Here is a 24,219-nt window from a genome sequence, read left to right on the forward strand (position 1 = left end):
GAGGAGCACAGGGCTGGGCGTGTTAATGTAAGAGGGCTGAGGGCCAGATGGGAGCGCATCCGACCTGTTGGGCAGCATCCGACCTGCAGGGCGGCAGGGCCTCATTTCTGCCTTTGTGACACTGGACAGAGGGAAGCTGGTGGTGCTATTCCTTGCATGACCAGCAGGGGTCGCCTGGTGCCGCCGGAGCTGCCTGCTGGCCACTCGGCGGCCTCCCCAACATTTCCTGGCCTCCGATCCCAGCTCACCCCTAGCTGTTCCTCAGGCTCTCACCGCCCCCCCCCCCCCCCCGCTCCCAGCCTGAGGTCCCCTCATCCCTGCCTCAGGGAGCAACGTGGGTGCGCTGTGCCCTGGCCCTGTGCAAGGAGGTCACTTCGGAGGGTGTCAGGCTCTGCCCCTTTCCTTCCTTCCCTCTCCTTCCATGGCATCACCAGCTGCCCAAGTCCCTGGCCCTCAGCTTGCCAATCCCTTCCAAGCCATCGTTCCTGAAGGACTCCCTCCCCCATGCCCCCCACCAGCACCACAGGCACCCAGCCCCCTTCTTGGCAGGTAAAGACTGGGCGAGGAGAAAGACCATTTATTTCTCCGCCCACAGTGGGACTGGTAGGTTTTCAAAAGAGCCATCAGCTGGCTTCCCTTTAAATCTTGGCTGACTTCCACCTGGGCAGCCAATCAACAGAGGCGGAGCTGGTGAGTTGCCTAGGCAACAGGCCTCTGGTTGGCTGGAGACGGTCAGCCGCCCACTCCCCGCCCCCCAGGAGAGGGGAGTTAACTCTGTGCTGTCAGCTCTCCTGTTCCCAAGTACAGGCCTGGAGGAGGCCTCCTCCTCTTGGTCCTGAAGCCTTCACGGAGTCGGGAGCGGTTTGGTGGACAAGATGGGGTGGGATGAAGAAAAGTGCCTTTATCTGGGATAGATGTAAGGCCGGCAGATCAGACGGGGAGGAAACGGGGGGGCGGGCAGGGTCCCAGAAGGACAAAGACCAACACACGCACAAAACAAGAACCTCTCTGCTGGCTCCAGTCCACCTATGTAAAGCTAATCTGGGGGTTTTGCCCCACAGGCCCACAGTGTCCAGTGGCTGGGGAGCAGAGATGCCACGGGAGGCAAGGGGTGACAGGGCTTCCTCCGTCCCTCGGGTCCATAGACCTGTCAGTGCCCACCTGAGTCGGGAGAGCAAACCAGTGTGGGCAGCTACCCCAGGAACACAGGTGGGACCACGTGGGGTATCATCGGGAGGGGGGTCTTTTCTCTTCTCCCCTGGTGTGGGGGGGAAGGTAGAGGCACGTGGGTGTGCGTGCATGTGTTCAACAGGACACGTGTTTGTGAGTGAGGGGTGGATGCTGGATGCTCTCTTTTTGGTAGGGATGTTTCTGTGGTTTCCAGCCCTCTCTCTCTCTCTCTCTCTCTCTCTCTCTCTCTCTCTCTGGCCCTCTCTGGAAGCTTCAGGTCGGAGTCAGCTGGCCTGGTGTGTGGCCATCACCCCGACTGCCACCAGCCAGGTCCCCTGAACAATTCCGGCTTTCGAAGGCTCCTCCCAGTGCGGGACCTGGGTGGCCGGGGCACACCTGCTGGAGATGCAGGGGCGAAGCGGGAGGGAAGGTGAGCAGCCTGGGCCTCAGGCCTTGGCCGAAGCCTCGGATACGCCCTGGGCAGTGAGCTCGGCCAGCACGTTGTCCAGGTAGCTGGCATCCGGGTAGCCGTGGCCCGTGAGGTTGGACCCGAACTCGGTCTTGTGGTGGATCTCGTTCCACACCACGGTGTCTGACTCTCCGGTGGTGCTGGACGTGCCGATGGTGAAGATGAGCCTGCGCTCCCAGGCTGTGATCAGCAGTCTCAGCACCTGTGGGGGGCCGGGGCGGGCACCGGTCACCCGGGGCTCCAACTGCCACCCTGCCTCCTGAGACTCCATGTCTGCTAAGCCCTGCCGGCCTGGTGGCCCTAGCTTGTATTTGCATTGGACCCTGGGCTGCATTCAACAGCCACTCAGTGACCTACTCCTCTCTACCCCAAAGTTTCTATGAAAATCTTATTTTCTGGCTTCTCTTGTGTGTGCTGGTGGCACACAGATGTCATCCTAGGTACTTGGGAGGCTGAGACCTGAAGATGGTGGTTCAAAGCCAGCCCAGGCAAGAAGCTTCCTGAGACTCTTATCTCCATCCAAATAACCAGCAAAAAGTCAGAAGTAGAGCTGTGGCTCAAGTGATATAGTGCTAGGTTTGAGCACAAAAGTTAAGGGACAGAGTCCAGGCTCTGAGTTGAAGCCCCAGGACTGGCACACACATGCAGAAAAAGTCAAGTCAGACGACCTCCGGCATGGTAGTGCATGAAGGAAGGGCTTGGACTGCTTGGGTTCAAATCCCAGCTCTACCACTTCATGTCTGTTTGATTGCAGGCAAATGACCTGCCCTCCCTGAAACTTTGTATCCCTTTCTCTAAAACGGGGTAAAAACCTGAGCTCAACAGGCTGCTGAGATGGGGGTGTGTATGACGGAGGTGGGCAGAGCTGTTCAGGTGCTAGTTTGGGGGCCAGCAGGGACTGGGGGTCGGGGGGCCAGACCCACCTTCCGGCCCTTCTCGTTGTTGGGCAGATAGCAGTGGCGTGGGAAGCCTCTGGCGGTGAACTTCTTTCCCGGGTTGGGGTGCTCAGGTCCCTGCAGGAGGCACGGTAGCTTAGACCAGAGACACGTGGGGGGGCCCTCCGGCAGGGCCAGGGGGCTGCGGGGCGGGCGGGCCTCACCTGGATGCCCGTGGGGATGTCGTAGACGATGCGGATGGTCTGCGTGTCCGCGAAGCCAGGTAGCGAGTGCGGGATGAGGTGGAACTCCATCTTCCCGGGGGGCTGGGTCCCCGTCTTCTCCCCATAGATGGCCTTGCAGGTGGGGCATTGCAGGCTGCCGTCCTGGGGAGGGAGGCCGGAGTGAGCTCCACTGGGGTGCAGGGGGGTTCCCACCCCCCATGGGGCCTGGCCCACCTTATTTCCATTGGAGTACATGGCCACGAGGCACAGCAGGTGGTACATGTGGCCGCAGCGGCCCAGGCGGCCCACGAGCTCCGGCCGCACCCCCTTGTGCCGCAGCACGCCCTCGTAGCCCGATGCCGTGACCAGCCGCTCCATGCAGATGGTGCAGTCCTGGAGGGGCACCGAGGGAAACTGAGGGCTGGGGAGACGGGAGCCTCCGAGGTGGGGCTGGCAGCATGTACATGTATCACACACACACACACACACACACACTCACACACACACACACCACAAGCCCTGTCTGTAACACCCATCTGGCAAATGGAGAGAACACAGCTTTGGTCTGTTAAATTCAGATCCATCAGCCAGGCCCCTGTCCGGTTGGATTAAAGGATTAACCACCCCAAAATGGAAACTTCAAAACATTTTGTGGAGGGGTGTGTGTGTGTGTGTGTGTGTGTGTGTGTGTGTGTGTGTTGGGGGGTGACCGGAAACTGTCAGACATCTGAAGTGGACATGAAATTCAGGGTGTCTGTCAGGGCCCCCGGGAGGCAGGGAAGGCTGGAAGGCCAGGCCCGGGGGAGCTGCCCAGGGTGGAGTGCAGGCCGGGTTCTCTCCAGGCTGCCCAGGCCCATCCTCCCTGGCTGCTCACCTCATCCGGCGGGTTTTTCACCTTCTGCATGTATCTTCTGACCACATCCTCGGGGTTCTTACCTGCAGGGACACGGGCGGTGGGGGTTGGAGGGCGTCCACCCTGGTGGCCCTGGCTGTGGATGGGCCAGGGTGGGGTTGGCAGAGCCCAGGCCGGGGTGGCAGGAGGGTGGGTAGGTGGGCTCAGAGAAAAGGGGGCAGGGGCAGGAGGGGCCGGGGGCTTACTTTTCTTGAGGTGCTTCTTTTTGGTCTTGCGGCACACGCCGGGCACGCCGGGCACGGGCTTCACGTCGCTCTTGCTCACGGGTGGCGGGTGCAGGACGGGTTTGGGGGCGCGGGTCAGGCACACGGGCAGCCCCGCGGCGCACAGCAGGATCCCGGTCATGCCTGGGGCAGGGTGGACAGCAAGGCCACGCCCACCGCAGCGGTCAGGGGCGGGGCGACACTGCAGGCCACGCCCCCATGGCGATCCTGTCAAGCCACGCCCACCACACGGATACTCTCCCGCCATTGGTGGATTGAAGGGATGGGGTCCTGGGCCGCACCGCTCTGTGATCCTTTGGCCAGGATAGTGGGCGGGGCTCCCCAGACTCCACCCACCTGGCTATGGGCGGGTGGGACACACCCCCCCACAGGCCCCGCCCTTGCTTCCCGCCCTGGCTGGCCTCACCTGCTAGGGCCGGGTGCACAGGTCCAGTACCATTCAGGTTCTTCACGGGGAGCGCGGGGACCCTGCCGGGATAAGATGAGGCCACAGCTGGACTTGAACTCCATCAGGGAGGAACCCTAGTTTTCCTTCTGTCTTTGGCTTCTTCGCACCTGCCTGCCATGCAGGAAACCCATCCGGCTGCGGGCCGGGACAGAGGGCAGGGTCAGCACCGCCTCCTCCCCAGGGCCAGGGGCTGGGCCTCCAGCTCTCCCTTTATTGGTCACAATGCAATTATTAGTGACTTCACATCTCTCAAAGTTAATGAAGAATAAAGGATGAATCTGGAGCCCCTGTCTGTAGCCCTGTCTGTCGCCCTCTCAGGGATTCAACGTAACTAAGCACAATAGAGCCTCCATAAGCCCTGCACGAGGACATATAGTTAGCAAAACAACAATCTCAGTTTCCAAAGGCTTTTTTGAGGGGGGGGGGGACAGTCTCATTATGTCAGCCAGGCTGTCCTGGAACTCATGATCCTCCTGCAGGCTTGGATTATAAGTGTGTGCTATCATGCTAGGCTTCCAAAGACATGTGGTCCTAGGCAGCCTGTCTAGAGATGGAGGGCACATATACCACCATCCCCTCCTTCCTACCCTGGCAGGCATCGCTAACCCATCACAGCTCTCCAGGCAGACTCAATCAGTCAGGAAAGCTTGATACCTCTGTTCTACAGCTGCCCAAAGTCTGGTCCAGTTGAGGCCACTGTTCTCACTGGGACTGGGCAGGGGACCCCAAGAAGAGCCCATTTGAGATCATTTCTGGAATCCTGTAAAACCCAGAGCTCTGCCTTACAAAAGTCAGTTTGGCACCTAAGATGGAGGTTACAGCAGTCTGCCCATGGGGCTGTCTTTCATTCATCCACTAGTGAGCTGCTGATGTGGGGTGGCCCTGAGACTGGGCCCTAGCCTCCCACAGTCTGCGGGCTGTCCTCGAGAACTTCGGGTAGCCAAGTTCCCATGAGGCCAGGCGTGGGAGCCACAGAGGGGCCCCTTTTTGATGTGGGACACACAGCTTCCTCTGCTCAGTGAGAACTCTATCGCCTGGGGGCCTCCACCCTGGCCAGCCCTGCCTTCCCAGGCCCAGTCTGAGGAATCCTTTGAGTTCCTCCTGCATAGAGCAGAAGCCAGGCCTGGCTTCCTTAGGGCAGCCACGCAGTTTTGGGTCCCCCCTCTTCCTGGCTCCAGCACCCACATTCTGGGGGACCTTGGTTCTTCTTGTGCTGACAGTGTCCCTTGAGAAACAGTTGGAGAGGGGTGATTGGAATTTGGGGTTCAGATTGCTCCAGGGGCCTTCGTTCTCAGCTTTTGCACTCTCTTGGTCCCCCAGCCGGCTCTCTCTGCCTGAGCAGGGGGGGGGGTTGAGGGGGGGGAGGGGGGTTGAGGGGGGGGAGGCCAGCGGTTCCCACGCCTGCCAGCCAGCAGCAGCCACGTGGTACAGACCAGACTGTGAGGTTTGGCCTCCCAGGGAGCAGGGCAGGAAGCGGTTCAGGTGGGGGCAGGGGGGGTGACCTCGGGGTGAGGCAAGGTTACAGCTCTGGGGCCAGGAAAAGGGGAGGAGGGGGGGGAGCTGGGGCCTGCCGGGAACCTGCAGGGGGTGAACAGTTTTGGATTGAAAGGACTTTTGAGTCCTTTCAATGTGCTACTTAGGAGGGGAAAAGTGCCTTATTCTCAAACATAAAATCACTGCGCAGGCTCTCAGGCTGGCAGAACGTCCACATGTGCCTTTGGCACCCATGAGGTTGGCAAGGTTGTGCCAGGCTGATCATGATTGGCAGGCCAGATTTTCAGATGCAGGTGCTTTGACATCTGGCCTTATGCCAACCCCCTTCCAAGACCGGGGGGGGGGGTGACGGGTTGAGCAAGGACACAAGAGGGAATGCCAAGCTGGGCCTGTGCAGTCCCCTCCCCTCCCCCGGGGCTCCCAGTCTCCTCGCAGGGAGGGCCTGGCCTGTGGCGAATGGGTGTAGTCAGGCTGAAACGCATGGGGCTGAGCAAGTGTCTTAGCCTTCTGAACCCGTCTCCCAGTGTGAGGAATGCCAGCCGGGGTGGGAGTGAGGCCCTGTATGCCAGGCTTCTCCCTGGCAAACCCAAGCAGGCCCGCACTGGGCTTCCCTCCCCCATGGGGTGGAAAGTCTGAGTGAAGCTCCGCTGTCTGCCCAGCTGTGTTCCGCAGGGCTGGACGGTGACCTGTGGGGGGGCGGGGCAGATCTTCCCCACCCCGTGGGTCCCTCGGGCCCACGCTGCCAGCTGGCTCTCTGCCCACTCCCCCCCCCCTCCCCAGGGCCGGTGGAAAAAGCCGCGGTTAAAGCTCTGCCTTGGCTGGCTGTGAGCCTCCAGGCCGGTTACTCCTCCTCTCTGTCCTCCCTCCCGGGCCCCCTCCAGAGTGGGACGAGGAGAGCCTGTCAGTCATTTCGAGTCAGCTGGTGGCTGAGCTTTGTCAGATGGGGAAACTGAGTCCAGGGAAGCAAAGTCTGCCTGATGGGACGTTGAAGCAAAAAGAGAGGGATGGGCTGAGAGGAAAGACGGGAGAGACACACTCAGGTGGGTTGAGGAGAGAGAGACAGACAGAGGGACAGAGGCAGGAAGACAAAGAGGCCCACTTGCAGGCAGTTGTGGAGGGAGAGCCCCCCACAGGCCTGGTTAGGGGCGGACTTGGGGGTTCCTGCACTGGGGTCTCGCTCCAGGACCCCAGGAGGGGCTGGATGTGAGGCTGGCTCTCTAAAGAGAGCGTGGAGTGAAAACCAATCGGGCCAGGGCGGCCCGATCCAGCAGGGCAACCTCCGTCCGGAGGAAGAACGGGAGCAGGGCAGCGGCAGCGGGGTGAAGTGAGGACACATGGCAGGGCCCAGGGCGCGCGCGCGCGCCAGAGCTGCAGCGCTGAGGCAGGGTCTCTGCCCCTCGCTGTGAAGTGGAGCCGCTGCGGGATGGGGTGGGGGGGGGGCTCAGAAGGGGACAGACACACACACACAGGGACAGAGCCGGGGAGGAGAGGCCCAGCCCGCAGGCTGGGGGCAGGGAGGCCAGGCTGTCTGGCTCAGCAGGGACAACCCCCTCCCCCTGCCTCCAATCCCAGGCTGCCACGGGGCTTTCGTTGCCTTGGCAACTGTAAGCATCAGCCTGGAGGATGGGGTTGGCCACCCCACTCTCCCTCTCCCACCCCCCACCTTGGGGCCTCTCCCCCCCTCGTTCCCCCTCCCCCAGAGCTAGGGGTATTTTTAGCTGGGGCTCCTTGGCTTGGATTTGGGAGTTGAGGGGCTGTGGGGGGGAGGGGCTGGGCTTGCATGCCTGCAGAGGGTGGAGGGGCCATGTGAGGCCCTCCACCCCCATCTCCCACCTTCCTGCTGGGTGCAGGAAGGGCTAGGATAGCAGGGGGAGGGCAAGGGAAATGGGGGCGCAGGCTAGTGAGAAGAGGATGTTCAATGATGAGGACACCCTCTCCTTCTCCCCACAGCTCAGACACACTCCATCTCAGCCCCCACTGTTTCTACAAGCGAGCCTCTACTCCTGTGTGGTCTCTGGAACCTTCTGAGCTCATCCTGCCTAGTGCTCTGCCCGGCAGGGCGGCCACGCCGTCCTAGCTCCCTGGCAGACGCACTGGCCGTTCCCTCCACCCGCACGGCCTGCTGTGCACCTCCCCTCCTCTCACCCCGCCCCGCGGCCCCCACCGCCAGCCTGCGCCTCCCTGCACAGGTAGACTCTGTCATGGCTGTGTGACTATCTTCCTGTCTGTCTCTCCATCTGTCTGTCTGTGGGTCTGCTCACACACAACCACAGCACACACCTGGAGACTCAGCACGGCGCAGAAAAGCAGAGGAATTCCCAGCCCGCCCTGGAAGCCTGCCCTCAAACTCTCTCAGCAGAAAAAGCTGAGTTACCCCCGTGCATGCCTCGCACGTTGCACCCCGGGATTTCTAAACTCTGTATGACCTGGGGTACCTTCCTCAGTGAAATCCTGTTGAAGAGTGAAAGCCCTGCAGAAAAGAGCCACTCCCCACCCCCCAAGAGAGCTGTGGGTAAGGCAGGAGACAGGACATGTATGACCTCCCTTCCCCAAACCCCATCCCAAGGCACCCCATGTGTCCCACCTGGAACCCAGTTTGAGAACCATCCTAATAAGGCAGAGGGGAGGGGCCACGATCACAGGACCAAGCAGATGCCAGACGCAACCCACAGGCCTCCAGGTCCACACTGGGCAGCCCAGCTCTGGGATCCTGCAGGGTGGGTGCTGCCGGAGGGTTCCCCACCTCCAGCCTCGCGGGCACAATGGGTCCCCAGAGCTGTTTGGTCATGTAGGAAGGAAGCATGAGGAATCTGGGGCTCTTGGTGGTACCTGCAGGACCCTGGGAGTGCCCTCCCAGGCTTGTCTCCTTATCTTTAACTGGGGGTGATGACGGGTTTTTGTTGTTCTGGGGTGTGTGTGTGTGTATGCTAGTCCAGGGACTTGAACTTGGGGCCTGGGCACTGTCTCTCAGCTTTTTTGTTCAAGGCCAGTGTTCTACCCCTTTGGGCCACAACACCACTTCTGTTTTTCTGGTGGCTCCTTGGAGATAAAGAGTCTTTCCTGCCTGGGCTGGCTTCGAACTGGGATCCTCAGATCTCAGCCTCCTGAGAACCTAGGATTGCAAGTGTGAGCCACGCACCATCACCCGGCTTGTTTTGGTGTGTGTGTGTGTGTGTGTTACTCCCGGGACTTGAACTCGTGTGTTTGTGTGTGTGTTACTCCCGGGACTTGAACTCGTGTGTGTGTGTGTGTGTGTGTGTTTGTGTGTGTGTTACTCCCGGGACTTGAACTCGGGGCCTGGGCGCTGTCCCTGAGCTTTTGCGCTCAAGGCTGGCTCTCCACCACTTGAGCCACAGCTCCACTTCGGGAAGATTCTGGACTTTTCCTGCCCGGACTGGCCTGGCACGGCGACCCTCCGGGGCAGCAGGGACGGGGACGACGGCGCGCGGCCGGGGCGGTGTGTGCGCCCGCGGGCCCCGTCTTACCCGGGCGGGATGGCGGCGCGCGAGCCGGCGGCGGCGCGCTGGGGCCCGGGCCGGTTGAGGTTGTTCTGTCCCGGGGCGGGCGCGGCGTCGGGGGCGCCGGGGGCGCGCGCGGGGCCGGCGTTGGCGGCGTTGGCGGGGGGCGCGGGCTCGGCCGCGGCGGCGGCGGCGGCGGGCGCGGCCCAGAGCGCGGCGCCCGCGAAGGTGGCGCTGGGGCGCAGGGCGCGCGCGGCGGCGTCGGGGGCGCGCGCGGCGGCGGCGGCGTCGGGCGTCGGGGGCGCGCGGCGGCGCTGCGAGGCCAGCACGGCGTTGGAGGCGGCGCGCGTGCAGTCCACCAGCAGGCACTGCGCGCACGAGCACGGCCGGCCGGGGCCCGCGCCCACCGGCCAGGACTGCGAGCGCGGCACGGCGCCCACCGTCAGCGGGTAGGCCAGGTCCAGCCGGCGGCGCAGGCGGCGGCGGCGGCGCGTCTGCCGGTTCATCTGCGACATGCTGCCGAAGATGATGAGGTAGCAGAAGCCCAGCGAGGACAGGTCGAGCCACGGGTGCCGCTTCTCGTAGGCGTTCTGGATGGTGATGCACACGTCCATGTCGTAGGCCGTCCACGCGCCGCCGTCCGCCTCCCACTCCCACACGATGCCCTTGCCCGGCGCCGACGACGGCTCGAAGAAGTTGCGGCGCACGGGGCGCATGGTGCCTGCGGGGGGGACAGGGAGACGGGGGGACAGGAGGACAGGGGGACAGGAGAGACAGGGGGACGGGGGTCAGGAGGACAGGGGGACAGGAGAGACAGGGGGACAGGAGAGACAGGGGGGACAGGGGGACGGGGGGACGGGGGGGACAGGAGGACAGGGGGACGGGGGTCAGGAGGACAGGGGGACAGGAGGGACGGGGGGACGGGGGGGACAGGAGGACAGGGGGACAGGGGGGACGGGGGGACAGGGGGGACGGGGGGACAGGGGTACAGGAGAGATGGGGACGGGGGGACAGGAGGACAGGGGGACAGGGGGACAGGAGGACAGGGGGACAGGGGGGACAGGAGGACAGGAGAGACAGGGGGACGGGGGTCAGGAGGACAGGGGGACAGGGGGGACGGGGGACAGGAGGGACAGGGGGACAGGAGGGACGGGGGGACAGGAGGACGGGGGGACAGGGGGACAGGAGAGACAGGGGGATGGGGGACAGGAGGACAGGGGGACAGGAGGGACAGGGGGACGGGGGGACAGGGGGACGGGGGGAACAGGGGGGACAGGGGGACAGGAGGGACAGGGGGTCAAGAGGAACGGGGGGGGGACAGATCAGCACACACAGGCCACAGGCCAGCCCTCCCCCTCCCCCCTGCCAGCTCAGGCAGGTCCTGGGGCCCCAGGCCAGGCTCAGCGGGGACAGGAGGTTGTGGATTGGGGTTCAGGCCGTGGCCCTCACAAAGGGGCCTGGGGAGGAAATGTGCTCACCAGGGCCCCTGGCCGCAGCCCTGCCTCACCTCTCTCCCCCCTCCCCCATTCTTCCCAGGTACAGTTCATTCATTCATTCATTCATTCACTCAGTGATGACTTCGAGCCCTCGATCGTGTGACCCTTTGGCTCGTGCCTTCCTGCACCCGTCCTCAGCTCACCCACCAGGCCATGCGTTTGTTCACACTTTCCCCATTCATTCAGCTCGGTCCTGAGCCCAGCACCAGCCCAGGCACTTGCTCGTGCCTTCCCGCACTCATCCGCCATCTGTGTGTTCATTCATTCATCCCTTCTCTCACCCACCGTGCCCTCAGCCATCCCCCTTCTTGCCCTGCTCCTCCCTCATCCCGGAGGTCTTCTGTCTGACCCCTTGCCCTGCTTCTGCCCCCCTCCCTGCTAAGTGTAACGGCCGCTGGGCGGCCATTCTGTTTTATTTCCAGCTATAAAACCAGCACCTGAGGCGATGTCGGGTGAATAAAGTCCATTAGTTCATGTACCCGTAGCTTTGGGTTTTGGCCTCTTCTTTTTGAGACAGGGTTCTGTCTCTTTGTGTACTATCGCTCACTCTGGTCTCAAACCTGAGACCTTGGGGGCTGGGAAGGTGGCTCAGTGGTAGAGCACTTGCCTTGCATGCATGAGGCCCTGGGTTTGATTCCTCAGCACCACATAAGCAAAAAGAAAAAAGCCGGAAGTGGTGCTGTGGCTCAAGTGGTAGAGCGCTAGCCTTGAGCTGAAGAGCTGAGGGACAGCGCCCAGACCCAGAGTTCAGGCCCCACGACCAGACCAAAGCAAACAAACAAAACCCTAGACCTTCCTGCCTCTGCCTCCTGAGTGCTGGAATTACAGGCGTGCACTACCACACCCAGCCATGCTTTAGGCCTATATCCCTTCAAACACGGTCCCATCCTTGTTTGTTCATATCATCCTTCCTTCGGTAAACACCAGCCCCCTGTGGTATTTGCAGGGCTCCGTGCAGAGGGCTCCTTCCGGACCCACACCCCGCAGTGGCTCCTGGTCCCCTGACTGGGTGGGTACACCCCCCCACACCCCACTTTGAACACTGGGGCACTCCCCACCTTGGCTACACATTTGCCAAAGCTCAGCTTCCCCTGAGCCAGTCCCCATGGGAAGCCTTGCGCTAACCCCCACTAACAGTCCGGGATGCAGGACTCATCAGAGCCTTTGGCTTGCTCTAGAGTCCTGGGGCTGGCGTGGGAAAATTCCTTCACTGATTGATTTGGCAGGTCTGCCCATGGCCTCCCAGCTGCGCGCCAGGCCCCCCGAGCCTGCCTATGCCACAGTGACTCCGTGTTGAAAATGGGGTTGGGGCTAATCCAAGAGGTTTGCCCCCAAACAGTTGCTGGGCCACAGGAATGACAGTGAGTTCCTGCAGAGCACAAGGTCCAGGTGGAAACCCCCTACCTCATTTCAAGACCTGGTACCCCCCACTTTCCAGTCCATGACTGGTCAGGTGACCCCATGTCTTTCCACTTTGGTCTTCTCATCTGGAAAATGGGCAGGTGCAGACCTTCCTCTTGGGTGAGCATCTCTGGGGGGGGGGTCCCCCAGCACCTGACCCAGGGATCTGCAGTGGGGGGGCGGTCCTGGTGAAGCCCACCCCTACTCCTTGCTCTGACCCAACCCACCAACTACTCAGCCAGCAGGGGAAACCGAGGCCCGGAGCTGAAGCTATTGATTGGAGAGGGGCAGGGTGTGGGCCAGAGGCTGAGCCCTGGGTGTCTGCCATACTCCAGCCAATCAGAGGAAGACTAACCCGGCCCTGGGCGGGGCCTGACGTACAGTTTCATTTATCATTTCTACTGAGCGCCCGTGTACTGATTTCTCCCTCATCCAGCGCAGGCCTGGGAGGGGCCAGTGAGGGAGGAAAGCCCAGATCCTGAGCCCGCTGTGCCTGGGTGCTGAGCTCCCCGCTCAGGGCCTCGGTTTCCCCAAGTGCAGAAGGAGGAACTGAGCTGAGGGCAAAGGGCGGTGGGGCTGGGAAGGTGGAGAGAGGCCTGGGTCCGGAGCCGGGTGGGGAGGGCGGGGAGGGGAGGGTGGGGAGGGCTGGGCCATGCGGGACCAGCCTGGTGATCCAGAGAAAAGCAGCTCGGAATTCTCTCGGGCCTGGGAGAAATCCTTGCTCGGCACTCGGCCCCTGTTCGCTCTGGAAAATGTGGGTAACAATTCTCACCTCAGAGAGGCAAGGGCAGAGGAGCACTGCACAGCACTGGGCAGACAAGTCACGATCCGTGATGCTAACTACCGCAGCTCTGTCCCATGTCACCCACAGTCATTGTCCCCAGCCTCAACGGTGAACTCCTTCGCATCCAACAAAGCCCTCTGTGTCTGCCCATCGCCTCCAGCCAGGGCTTTTAAAAGTTACTGGTCTCGATATCCTACGCAGGTTTAATATTTAATTTTAGTGGTACTGGGGTTTGAACTCAGAGCCCTATGCTTGCCAGGCAGAGGCACTTTACCACTTGAGCCACATCCTCAGCCCTTTATGTTCTTTTTTGTTCAAACTGGGTTTCCCTCTGTGCAAGGCTGGCCTGGGCCTTAGCCCTACTTAAGCCTCCTGTGGGGATGTTGGCAACACCATGTCCAGATTCTTGTTGGTGGAGATGAGAGTCTCTCGTGACCATTTTGTGCTGGTTGGTCTCAGACTTCACTCCTCTCCATCCCAGCCTTCTACTTGCACAGCTTTTATTCCCCCAGTGCAGGTGTATCTAGACACTGGCATTAAATGATTTGCCTTTGTTCCTAACCGCCCTCCCAAGGTGGGGCTTTCGGGAGATCAAGGATCAGGTCAGACTCACTGTGGCTTTCCCCCAGCAGGAAGGCCGAAGCCCATCTGATATCTGCAGCTGTGGCCTACTTGGCTGTCTGCAGCGGGAGACGGGAGAGCTAGGTCCTGGACGTGGGGTGGGGAGACAGGGGCCGCAGGGGGGAGGTTCCAGAGGTCAGCTCTGCTGCAAAGGATGCTGGGAGCTAGCCAGGACCCACCAGCCCCTCTAGGGCTCTATTTACCAGGCATCGATTTCCCAGTCTGTTTACAGGTACTTATTAAAGGCTGCGTCTCTGGAGTCCTTTTGAAACCGGATTGGAACCTGGAGAGCTAGAGTAATTAGGGCAGCAGCTCTTCTCTGAGCCCTGTGCCCTGCTGTGCCCGCTGCGTCCTGCGCCTGTCCATCGTCCATCTCTGTGACCCAGGCTGGCTGTGGACCAGGCCCCGGGGGGCGGGGCAGCTGGCTCCCTGGTGATCTGCCTAGACCCTGGCCCTGGATTGAAGCGCTGGTCGCTCCCCTCCTCCACAGACAGCGGCTGGGGCCTAGATTTGCCGATGGAACCAGAGAGCCAGAGGCTCCTGAGCCTGTGAAAGGCCGGCCTGGCTCGGGGCTCTGCCAGGGGCCCCCAGGCCCACCACACCCCTCTGGGCCTGGCATTGGACTGCTGCGTCTCCATGGCAGTCGGGGACCCCGGACAAGCCTCCACTTGCGGCCTGGTCTTTGTGTGCTGGCTTTTTGTTTTCACCCCTTCCCACTGGTCCTGCAAGAATGTTTGCTTGAAAAACTCCCATCTCTGTCCAGCAGCGGAGCTGAGAGTAAAGGGGCTTCGGTCTGGGTGGGCTGGGCTGGCTGGGGAGGAGGCTGGGGGGTGGGGGGGAGAGACACAGACACCAAGACCAAAGTGGGAGCCAGTGGGGGGCGGCCAAGGGGGTCAGAGAGACAAGCCGGAGAGACAAACGCAAAGCGGAAACTTGGAACAGAGACTAAGGCCCCAAATCAGGGGAGAGAGATGGGGAGGGGGCAGAAATGGCACCCAGCCACCTTCCTGAGCCCCTTCTGCGTGCCGCCCCTGTGCTCAACTCAGCTGCTGCCTGAATTGCACCCACTTTACAGGTGGGGAAGTGGAGGCCGGGGCAGAGGGGAAATCTTAGCCAAGAGCAGAGAGCTGAGGATGAAGCTCCACTGTAGATGAAGGAGGGTCCAGGCCTGGCCTTGGATGCGTCAGCCACGGGGACCTCACGACCCCAGTTTGCCTCCAGGATAGCCATGTGTGACTGCTTTGGAAGCTGGGCACTGATCTGATCCCCGCCCCCCCCCCCCCCAGCCTGATGCTGGGAGGACTCCACCTTCAGCTCACCCCACAGACAGAGGTCGGGGTCCAGAGCCACCTGCTTGACCCTCCCGGAGCTGGGACAGCCTCAGAGCCCAGCAGGGGTTCCTCCCTTTGGGGGTGGCTTCCTGGAGGGAAATGACCTCAGCTTGGGGGCCCCCCAGGGCCTGGGCGGAAGGAGGGCCGTGGGAGGCTGTCACGGGACGTCCTGTTGGGGCTGTGCTGGGGGCTGGGCAGTGGGTGGAGCAGCACCAGTGCCGGGGTGCAGTGGGGAGGCCCTCTGCACCCCACGTCCTGCGGGAGCCCCCTCCCCGGCCCGGGGATAGGCACACATGCTCTGGCTTGGGGGTCGGCACTTGCGCTGCAACGCCAATCTCAGCGCCCAATTTCTTTTCTGTCTCTTTTTTCTTTTCGTGCCCATCCTGGGGCTTGAACTCAGGGCCCGAGCGCCTGCCGTCCCTGAGCTGCTTTTGCTCAAGGCTGGCGCGCTCCCGCTTCAGCGCCAGCTTAATTGGACTTTCCTGCCCGGGTTGGCGTTGAACCAGGCTTCTCAGCGCTCAGCTTCCTGAGTGGCTGGGATGACCGGAGGGAGCCACCGGAGCCCAGCCCATCGCCCCACATTTACAGAGTGGGAGGCGGAGGCCCAGGCCTGTCGGGGAGCCCCGCAGAGGGTGCAGCCCGCTGGTCGGCCCAGCCCCCAGCCCCAGGCCCCCTGCCCGCTCTGCTTTCACAAGCCCACGTGTCTGAGAAGAAAACTGAGACGCGGAGGTTCGACCACAACAGAGGGGTATGGCCGAAGCGCGGCTCCTGGACTGGCCTCCCATGACCCTCTCCCTTTACCTTGGGGCTGATCGCCTGCAGGACTGGCTGCCCCGCCCCCCCCCAGGACTAACTCGGGGCGGCTTGGCCGATGGGGAAACTGAGGCCCTGTGAGAACGTGTGGAAGCCGGTGCAGGGCACTGGCCGGGCGGGGCCACCTGTGGATCTCGGCAGCCTCTGCCGGACCGACCGCACCGACCGCGTCAATCAATACGGCACAGCTCGGGTTTCCCCCGAGCTCCTCAGGGACTCCTTAGGTTAAACCCCAGCCCATTAGTGGTTTTAGCTCTGTTGGAGTTGCCCCGGCTCCCAGTGGGCTGCTGGCTGCCAGGCTGGCTGGGGGGAGAGGGGGTGTGGGGGAGGAGGTGGAGGAGGCCCTAAGTTCTGCCTGGGGAAGGCTGAGGGGCTGTGGCACTGGTCCTCATGATTTCAGATTCTTACATGCACCGAGTCAGAAGACCTGGCACAAAGTCACACAGCTTTACACAGCCAGACTCGTTCCCAGGGTTTCTACCCTCTGCCTCCACGGGCAGCCTCAGGGCCCTTGCACAAACTCAGCCGTGATCCTGCGCATCTCAGTTCCACAGACACCAAGAGAACCTGCCTTAAATCCCTGGGCTCAGCTTCGAAGGCTGGACGCAGCCTGGAAATCCCGAGCCTCCCGAGTACCATCATGCCTCAGCCCCTCTGCCCGCAGCGTCTTTCCGGCTGGGAATGTGTCTCTGGAAGCGAGGCTCAGGTGTTAGAGCGCTTCCCAGCAAGGGCAAGACCCTGCGTTCAAACCCAGAACAACCCGAATGAAGCAGCAGTGAGCACACTTGAAAATCGGGGTGAGCCCGGGCAAGTGGAGATGTCCCAGATCTCTCCAGTATTCAAGGCTGTGGCCGAGAGACTGGCCCCCTGGGCGACGGGGCTGAGTCCCCGCCCTCCCCACACACGTTCACGCAGTGACTGGGCGCCCGCTGTGATCCAGGCGCTCGGGAATGCGGCCGTGAGAAAACCCCGTCCCACCCGCACTTCCGGTCCTCGTGGAGGGCGGCCTGCACCTGAATCTGCAGCCTCTGTGTACACGGGGACACAGAGTCCCAGGGGGACGGACAGACACGTGGCTAAGATGGACTCACCGTGGAGAGACGGCGCTGAACTTGGGCCCTGTCACTACCCCAGAGCCTGAGGTCTCACACCTGCGCACAACAAACCCTCCATTTCCCCAGGGCCGAGGAAGCCGGAGGGTGGAGGCCCGAGGCCCGAGGCCCGGTGCTGCTGAGCCTGCTTGCTCTTTCTCAGGGAGGGAGAGCGGCAAAGGTTCGCAGTGGGCGCCACTGTCACCGGGAGAAAAGGCCTGGCAGCTGGCAGGGTCGTCAGTGCTGGGCTCAGGGCCTGCGCCAGCCGGGCACTGCCCTGGCACTGGCCATCCGGGAAGTGGAGGCTGCCTGCACCATGGGTAGAGCCAGAGAGGCAGGGGCCCGGGCCCCGGGTGCAGCCCCGGCCCGGCCTGGCCTGGCGGCTCGTTGGGACTCCACAGTCAAGAACTTCCCTGCGTCCTGGGCCCCCTACCCCACCCACCAGGGGAGGAGGAGGGGAGGGGAGGAGGAGGGGAGGGGAGGAGGAGGGGTTTCACCAGCCCAATCTAAAGGTGGTGATTCTATGTCCAGACCAAGGGCCCTGGCCGGGTGGGGTCAATGCGGGGGAGACAGCCATGTGTGTTCACCGCCTCAGACCGTGGAGAGGAGAGAGGCTGGGGCGGAATCGGGGGCCCCTGTACCCCGGGGAACGGCTGGGGACCCCTGGCCTTCTACCTGAGCGGTTATGCATGGGGATCATACCAGTCACAGCTCTGCCATCTCAAGTGCCCCTCCCCCTCCGCCCCCTCCCCTCAGCCCCACATCCCCCCACATCACCCCTCTGTCCACAGCCCCTCTCAGAGCCATCCCCGCTTCCAGCACCTTCCTCCTCCTTAGGTCAGACTACACAGGTCTCGAGGGGGGTGGGCAGAGCAGGAGGAGAGACCCGGGACCTGAGCCCCACAGGCGGGGCTCGGGGCGCTGTCCATGGTACTCAGGGCTGGCGGACCCGGCCTGCATGGCAGCCCACCTGCTCCCAGCTGGGGCAGGGGTCCGTGCCCTGAGCCGGGGGTGACAGCGATGGTGATTAGTGGGCCCTGCCCCCCCTGCTCCCCCTTTCCAGCCCTCCCCTCCCCCCACTCCATCACCGGCCCCCTGGGGCTGTAATTAATGAGGCTGCTCCTGCCCTGTGGCTCTGGGTCCCTCAGGACCAGGCCGCTAAAGGGCACCAGCTGGCAGCCCCGCCTTCCAGGTCTGTGGGTCCCAGGGGACCCCTGTCCCTCTGTCCCCAGGGCCTGAGGTCTCCGCTGACACCTGCAGCAGGCCCTCCTCCCACAGGAAGACCTCCTGCTAGTCCCTGACCCCTCCACTGAAGAATTCAGATGTTTTCTCTACATGAGCCGACCCCCACAAAGATTGTTCTTGTGTTTTTCCTGTGTGATCTCATGTAGCCCTCCTGGCCATCTGCTCAGGTAGGAAGCGTATTTAGTCTTCATTTTACTGAGGCCCAGAGAGGTTAAGTGGTGTGCGCAGGGTCACCTAGACAGCAAGGGGCTGGGTTGTGTTGTTGGCTTTGTGCGCCCGAGTCAGGCCCAGTATTGGACAGCCACCACTGGCTGTCTGAATAGCAGGAGGCCAACCAGGTAAGTCTACTGCCGGGCATGGTGACTCACACCTGCAATCCTAGCAACTCCGCAGGTTGAGATGGGAGGATTTTGAATCGAAGCCAATCCAGGCAGAAAAGTCCTGGAGACTCTATCTCCAAAGTAACCAGCCAAAAGCCAGGCTGGAGGCATGGCTCGAGTGGTAGGACACCAGCTAAGTAAGTCTGAGGCCCTCAGTTCAGACCTGAGTACTACCCCCACACACACACACACAAGAAAAATAGGTCCACAGAGGAGGAAAGAGAAATACAGGCTTGTGACGGGGACCCACAGCTGGTCCCCATGGTGTCCCTTCCTGACCTTGAAGTCAGGCCCAGCCCGGGGTCTCCCCAGGGCCCTGTAACCCGGGATCCAGGGCCTGGGGATCTCCAGGGCAACTGTGAAGGTCCCTGCCTTGGATCCCATCTGACAACGGCCCCAGCAGAGATCTCCAGAGACGCAGGAGGAAAGATCTCAGCCCCAGCAGGAACATCACCTTGTTTCCTATCCTTGAGATCTGTTTTTGGAAGCCTGGTTTCAGTGAGGACAGCTAGCTAGGCTGTGTGACCTTGGGTGAGTCACGCACATCTCTGGGCCTCTGTCTGTCCCTCCACCTGTGTCTCTGTTCCGGAAGTACTTTCCTTGGTGTGGGCTGTGTATCCTCCCTGCTGGTTCCCCCTTGATCCTCTCCTCAGACACCCCCTCCCCCCAGGGGTGGGGAACGGGGCTGCATAGGCCCTGAGTTACCTTGGGGAGGGGGTGGATGGCAACTAGGGCTGAGCCCAGCCATTACCTGTGCCCTCAGCCAGCCACCCACGCCCAGGGCAGGATCATGAGACACAAGAACAGGGGGGCCGTGAACCGCGACTACACCGGACACCCCCCCTCCCCCCCACCCCAAACCAAACACTTGTTTCTGTGCAGCTCAGGAACCCAGCACGGCTCCAGCAGTTAGAAACCGTCCAGAAAAAGCAGCTGTGAAAACATGAGCTCGGGCCCGCCTGCCCCCCACCCCCGCTCCCGCCCCCGCGAGGTCAAGCCATGGTCCCCAACCCTCGTGGGTCTCACGTGACCTGACGGGGCAAGGTGGGACCTGAGGGAGAAGACCCGGCCCCCCCCCCCGTTAGAAAAGCCAGCCAGCTGCCCGATCTGGGCACCCACAAAACCAGGCCACGCCGCTGCCTCCCCCCGCCCCCCCTATGCTGAGGAAACTTAGCTAATTTTATCATTAGCAAATGGAGACCAAAACTTTGTGCATTTCAGCACAGATTCGACAAGTCTGGGTATCACAACTGCGTGCAGAACACATTTTCAAGGTGTTGGACCTCTCTCTCTCTCTCTCTCTCCCCTCTCTTTCCCTCCTGTTCCCCAACCCCCCTCTCAACAGAGAGGATCTGATTTGAACTCAGGGCAGACGCTCTGCTATTTGACCCCACCCCACCCCCAGCCCTGCTCCAGGAGCTGAGATCACACGTGTGATCGTCTGTGCCTGGGCCGGCTTGGCATGTTTGTCTCTTGCACAGATGCCAGGCAAACAGCTGGTGCTTGCGGGAATACAAGAGGCTCCGTTCTCTCCAGCAGTCCAGCACCCCCACAGCCGGGCGACGCCCGGGCCCATTTCACTGATCTGGAAACTGAGGCCCAGGGCTGCCGGGAGCCAGGCGCCTTCAGACTGCTCCCCGTGGCCCCAGAGGGAGGGAGACCTCCTCTCCCCTCCCCTGCTTGGCTCCTGGGGTGTCCTCCAGCTCCCCTCCCCCCAGCACCCGTATCCCAGCCAGCCCCACGGGTCTTTTACCCGTTCCCCCATTGCCAGGGGTCCTGGCGGATTCCCAGGGTCTGCGGGCAGATCAGTGTTTTCCCTACTTCTGGCTAACAGGCTTGGCGTGGGCCTTGGCTTGGCATTCTGGAAGGGGTGGGGAGGAAGTATGAGTCTGAACCTCTGGGGGACCCCCTGAGGGCCGAGCGTAGAAGGGGTGCTACTGAGAGGGACAGGGATCCAAGGTTCCTCGGGCAGGGCTGGCTCCACCTTGCAGCTTCCCGACCCAAGTGAAGGCCGCACAACGTCCGCTAGCACCAGCTCTGACCGCAGAGCACCGGTCACCCAGCCAGGCCCCGCCCCCTGCCCCCCACCATCCAAGACCCAAGGCAGCACGAGGCAGGGTCGGCCGCCGCTTCCCAGTCCCTGCGAGGCTCTTGGCCTCCCTGTGAGACCGCGGGCGGGGACTGGACAATGTGACCCCTCTCCTCCCAGGATCACGCTCAGAGCCCTATCCCACGGCTAGCCGGGTTTGCACGCCTGCTCCGCACGCCCGCTCCTTGCTCCAATTTCGTCTTGCCCCACCTTCCCTGTTCACTGCACGTCAAACACAATGCATTTGAATGGAAGCTGTTCCTTCCGACCCCAGGACCTTTGCACTAGCTGTTTCCTTCTGCCCCACACACTGGCCTCTCAAACATCACTTCTTCAAGCTCCTCTGGTTTGTCCTATGCTTGCCGACCTGCAATGGACGATCCACATGATTCCCTGTTCACTTTCTCACGGAAGGTTTTCTGGTATAGGCCTCCTACTAAGGTCTGCCCAGCATAGCACCGTCTGACACACAGGCGGCCAATGATGATAGGATAGAATAAGCAAATGATCACTGCGACTCGACCTCAGCCAGTGCCGGGGGCTGTGGGGACACAGATATGAAATGGAGCCATGTGTTAGGCCGCTATATTCTTGGACCGCGCCAAGCTCCGCTCCGGGCCTGGAGGCCTGCAGGAATGGCGGGTCTCCCGTCCACGGCCGCCATGCGTGGCTAGCCTGCGGGCCTGAGGGGCGATGTCACTACAACAGAGCAGGGCCTACGCAGCCACGTGTGGCCGGAGGAAGGGGCAGCCCAGAGCCCACGGTCGGGGCCACAGAACGGCCGGCTCAGGCCGCAGCGCAGCCCGGACGCACGGGGGGAGCTGGGACAAAGACACCAGAAGCTTCCTGCTGGGGGGACAGGCCCCAGGACAGGGGCCATGGGTCCCCATCGCCAGCCACCTGTCACTTCATCACCAATACCATGCCGTCACCTCTCCACACACCCCACTGCGCCACCGAATCAGCCGCCAATGCCACCGACTCCAACAGCTCCACCAGGGCCGCCATGCACGCCCCCCTCAACCGACGCCTCCACCTCTGACTCCCTCAGCCCTCTGTGGCTCTCAGGATGCCCCGCTCCACCGGCCGGCCACCAATGCCACATCCCCCCCGCCCCACAACCAGTCCCCGCCACCGCCAGGCCACAGAGCCCAACTGCCTGGCTTCCAACCCCAGCTCTGCATTTTAAATCTCTCAGGGTCCCCGGGGGAGGGACCCCGAGTCTCGGCCTGCCACGCTGACCTGCAGCTGCGAACGCAGTAGCACTCCCACTGCCCGTGGTCTGGGGAGGGGGGGAAAGAAAAAAGACCCACGGAGCTGGGCCTGGGGGCTCACACCGGCCATCCTAGCGATGCAGGAGGCCCAGGTCTGAGGATCGCAATTCAAAGCCAACCCTGGAGCAGGGGGAAGGAAAGTCGGTGGAGTCTCATCTCCCCGTGACCAGCAAGAAGCTGGACGTGGAGCTCTGGCTCAAGTGGTAGAGCACCAGCCTTGTGCGTGGGGGGGGGAGGAGCACAGGGACGGGGCCTGGTCCTGAGTCCCGTCACACACACACGTGCACACACACACACACACCATCTCTGGTAACTGCTCAGCTGTTTCTTTGGCCTGTGGGTGTGTCCATTGTACAGGTGAGCAGGGTGAGGGGGTGCGGCCTCCAGGCCTGGGCCTGGGGGGGGGTCCCGGAGGGGAGGGAGGGAGGGAGGGAGGGAGGGAGGGAGGGAGGGCGGGCGGTGCTCACCCGTGTCCTGCCGGAACTGGTGCATGGACTGCAGGTCGATGATGTAGGGCACGAGCTGCGCGTCCACCTGGCCCAGCACCACGGAGCCGCGCGCGTCCTCCTTGAGCACGCTCTCGATGTGGTGGCTCACGGTGGCCGTGTAGGGCCGCCAGCGCCCGTGCTCGTTCAGCCACTCCCACACGACCACCCGGGCCACGTTCTGCGGGGGGAAGCCCAGCCCTCCGCCGGCCACGGCGCCCGGCGCGGCCCGAGCCATGGCGGCGGCGGCGGCGGGGGCGCGGCGCGCGCGCGGGGGGCCCGGGCGGGCGCGCGGCGCGGGGCGCAGGCCGGGGGCCTCAGGCCCGGGGCGGCCCCCCGAGCTGGGTCAGCGGCCGCCCCCGCCCGGCGCCCCCCCCGCCGCCCCCCGCCCAAGGCCCGGCTCCGTCCCGGGGCCCCGCGGCCCGGCCCGGCCTCCCCGCGGCGCCCCGGATCCCGCGCACCCCGCGGCCCCTCTCCACGACGGGCCGGGCGGCCTGGGCGATGGCGGGGCGCCCGGGAGAGGGGCGGGGGCCGGGGGCGCGGCCCGCGCGTCCGGCGCGACCTGCGGGAGGGGGGAGAGGCCTTCAGGGGGCGCGCGGGCCCTGCGCGGCGGGCGGGGGTCGGCCCGGGGCGCGGGTTCCCGAGCCCGGCGGCCCGCAGCCCCCCCCCCCAGCCCCGGCTCGCCGCCCCCCCCCGATCCCGGCCCGCGCCCGCCGGGCCCGCGCGGCCCTGCGCCCCTCGGGGGTCGCCGCCCGGCCCGGCCGCCCGCACCCCGCCCTCGGCCCCGCGGGGCGCCGCCGGGGACCCCGCGCCGCGCTCACCGCCTGGCTCGGGCGCGGCCCTTCCCGGCTCGGTCTCCGCCCCGCAGCTCCGGGTCCCCGCGGAGATCGGGGGTCGGGGGGACCCGGGAGAGAAGAAGCGGGGGAGCCCTCGGTCTCCCAAGGCCCCGGCGGCGCGACTCAGCGGCCGGCGGACCGACAGACCGACCGACGGCGGACGGACGCGGGAGCCGCGGGCGGCGACGCGGCGCCGGGATCCCGGCGGGGGCGGGGCGGGGGCGGAGGAAGGGGCGGAGACCGCGCCGGGCGCCCCGAGCCCCCGCCGGGCCCGCCCGCCGCCCCGCGCCGGGCTCCGGGGCTCCGGGGGCGCGGGGGCCGCGGGATCGGGGCCCGGCCCGGACCCCACCCATCGCCGCGCGGCCCGGGCGCTGTCCGCCCCGCAGGAGCTCAGCGCACGCTGCGGGGCGTCCGGAGCGGCTGGGGGCTGGGCCGGCCCGCGACCCTGCGGGGGGGGGGGGGCGAAGCCGCGGGACGGCGGGGGAGGGGGAGGGGGAGGGGGAGGAGGGGGAGGGGGAGGGGGGAGGGAGGGGGAGGGAGCGCCCGTGGCCTCGCGGAACCCCGGCAGTGCCCTGCCCTGTCCCCGGGCTCTGCCACGCCGGCCCCTTCACCCCCCACGCCGGCCCCCTTCACCCCCCACGCCGGCCCCTTCACCCCCCACGCCGGCCCCTTCACCCCCCACGCCGGCCCCCTTCACCCCCCACGCCGGCCCCTTCACCCCCCACGCCGGCCCCTTCACCCCCCAGGCCGGCCCCCTTCACCCCCCACGCCGGCCCCTTCACCCCCCAGGCCGGCCCCCTTCACCCCCCACGCCGGCCCCTTCACCCCCCAGGCCGGCCCCCTTCACCCCCCACGCCGGCCCCTTCACCCCCCACGCCGGCCCCCTTCACCCCCCACGCCGGGCCCCTTCACCCCCCACGCCGGGCCCCTTCACCCCCCACGCCGGCCCCCTTCACCCCCCACGCCGGCCCCTTCACCCCGGGCCCCTCGGATGAGGGGGTCAGAGAGGCCCCCACGTCCAGGGAGGGACGGGCGCTGCTGCCTGAAAACAACAGGTGTTCAATCGCCAGGTCAGCGGCGGGCGGAGGGGAGTGGGGG

At 64.0% G+C, this 24,219-nt stretch overlaps 1 protein-coding gene across 1 annotated transcript; it reads right to left on the reverse strand.

The window, feature by feature from the left end:
- Positions 1–562: 562 nt before the first annotated feature.
- LOC138826364 (E3 ubiquitin-protein ligase DTX1) lies at positions 563–22,513 on the reverse strand. The gene is made up of 9 exons (XM_070021448.1): positions 22,268–22,513; positions 9,303–9,996; positions 4,282–4,343; positions 3,837–3,998; positions 3,613–3,674; positions 2,973–3,131; positions 2,739–2,900; positions 2,563–2,652; positions 563–1,841 (listed from the first exon to the last, which is right to left on the reverse strand). Exons 1-9 carry the CDS (start codon positions 22,290–22,292, stop codon positions 1,617–1,619), a joined length of 1,641 nt encoding a protein of 546 aa, XP_069877549.1. The 5' UTR covers positions 22,293–22,513; the 3' UTR covers positions 563–1,616.
- Between the last annotated feature and the right edge of the window lie 1,706 nt (positions 22,514–24,219).

The sequence above is a fragment of the Dipodomys merriami genome, unplaced genomic scaffold (genome assembly GCF_024711535.1).
Source record: "Dipodomys merriami isolate MVZ:Mamm:240054 unplaced genomic scaffold, mDipMer1.0.p SCAF_142, whole genome shotgun sequence".
In the NCBI taxonomy this organism is placed as follows: Eukaryota; Metazoa; Chordata; class Mammalia; order Rodentia; family Heteromyidae; genus Dipodomys; species Dipodomys merriami.